The 1,161-nt window shown below is 39.2% G+C and overlaps 1 protein-coding gene across 1 annotated transcript; it reads right to left on the minus strand.

The window, feature by feature from the left end:
• Positions 1-318: 318 nt before the first annotated feature.
• On the minus strand, positions 319-1,083 carry PHALS_03408 (uncharacterized protein; the record flags this gene model as incomplete). The annotated part of the gene is made up of 1 exon (XM_024717610.1): positions 319-1,083. One exon carries the CDS (start codon positions 1,081-1,083, stop codon positions 319-321), a length of 765 nt encoding a protein of 254 aa, XP_024583092.1.
• Between the last annotated feature and the right edge of the window lie 78 nt (positions 1,084-1,161).

The raw sequence follows: 1,161 nt of genomic DNA on the forward strand, positions 1-1,161 counted from the left end.
CGCCGCCGCGAAAAAGGATATAGAAAGAAGTACGCTTCGCTTCTTCTTTTAAATACGATTTTGACATTTAATAAAGGCAACTTGAAGTGTATTATTAACTACGACGGGTGTGACTACGGACAACTACATCCTTATCTTGACGGTCATGTTTTCGATGACGATGAGCATAGTCATTAGGCCAATACTTCTTAGGGAATTGTCCACGTCTCGCATTCTGTAGCATTTGTTCCCATCCATTTTCGTCAATTTGATTCCAAAAGTTCCTGTTAGACTCTTCTCTTGCTCTTAGTCGACGTCTTCCAGCTCGAGTAGTTACCATTAGTGATCCGCTGCTGCTATGTTAGAATTGAGCGTAATTGTAAGTGGCTGTCTAACAACAGGATAACGTAGTTCTGTCTTCAACTCCTTGAATTCCACTAGATAGTTCAATTTTGCCACAATTTTGTATCGTAATGTGTCACCTGCATTTAAGACACTGTTCGTTTGAGTTCTCTCATTTGTTGGCTTGATACGAATTAATAGTTTTTCAGGTAGTGCTGGATTCGTAGCAACTGTAGTCCAGTTTTCTACTTGGGAGTCCAATCTTATTTCACGCTTAAAATCACCAGGACGATATTCGTCTTGAAAAGTAACTTTACCAGACCCAACATTTCCAGTAACATGATTCGTTGTCTCAAAAATATCTAATGGTTGAGGCGTCATGGCTTCATCCAGTTGTTCATTTACACCACCTTCACCTTGCTCCACTTGACCAGCAGTTGTAATTGCTAAAAACCTTCTGTCACAATACTTGTATTTAACCCCAGGCCATAATTGCATGTCTTCATTTGTAGCACCAGGATTCGGTAAATCATCATTGAAATACATTTGATATACCCAAAAAGGTTCACCAGATAGATTTTCAATCATCACATACCATCGACAACCAACAACATGATAATAGTTGTATAGTGAAGAGTAATAGTCAAACCATCTCGCTTTTCGTTGTCCAGCTTCAGCTTCATTAGAAACCAATTGTATTCCTGCACCCACATTGATATCCACGAAAGTAGTTTCCACACGACAATCATATACAGAAGTCATTCTCCATATCGCATCCGCTGAACTAGTCGCATTTAATAAATTTTGTCTAGCTTCAACATACGGTAGACTGCAAAAGGT

The sequence above is a fragment of the Plasmopara halstedii genome (assembly GCF_900000015.1).
Source record: "Plasmopara halstedii genome assembly, contig: Scaffold_2308, whole genome shotgun sequence".
Classification (NCBI taxonomy): Eukaryota; Oomycota; class Peronosporomycetes; order Peronosporales; family Peronosporaceae; genus Plasmopara; species Plasmopara halstedii.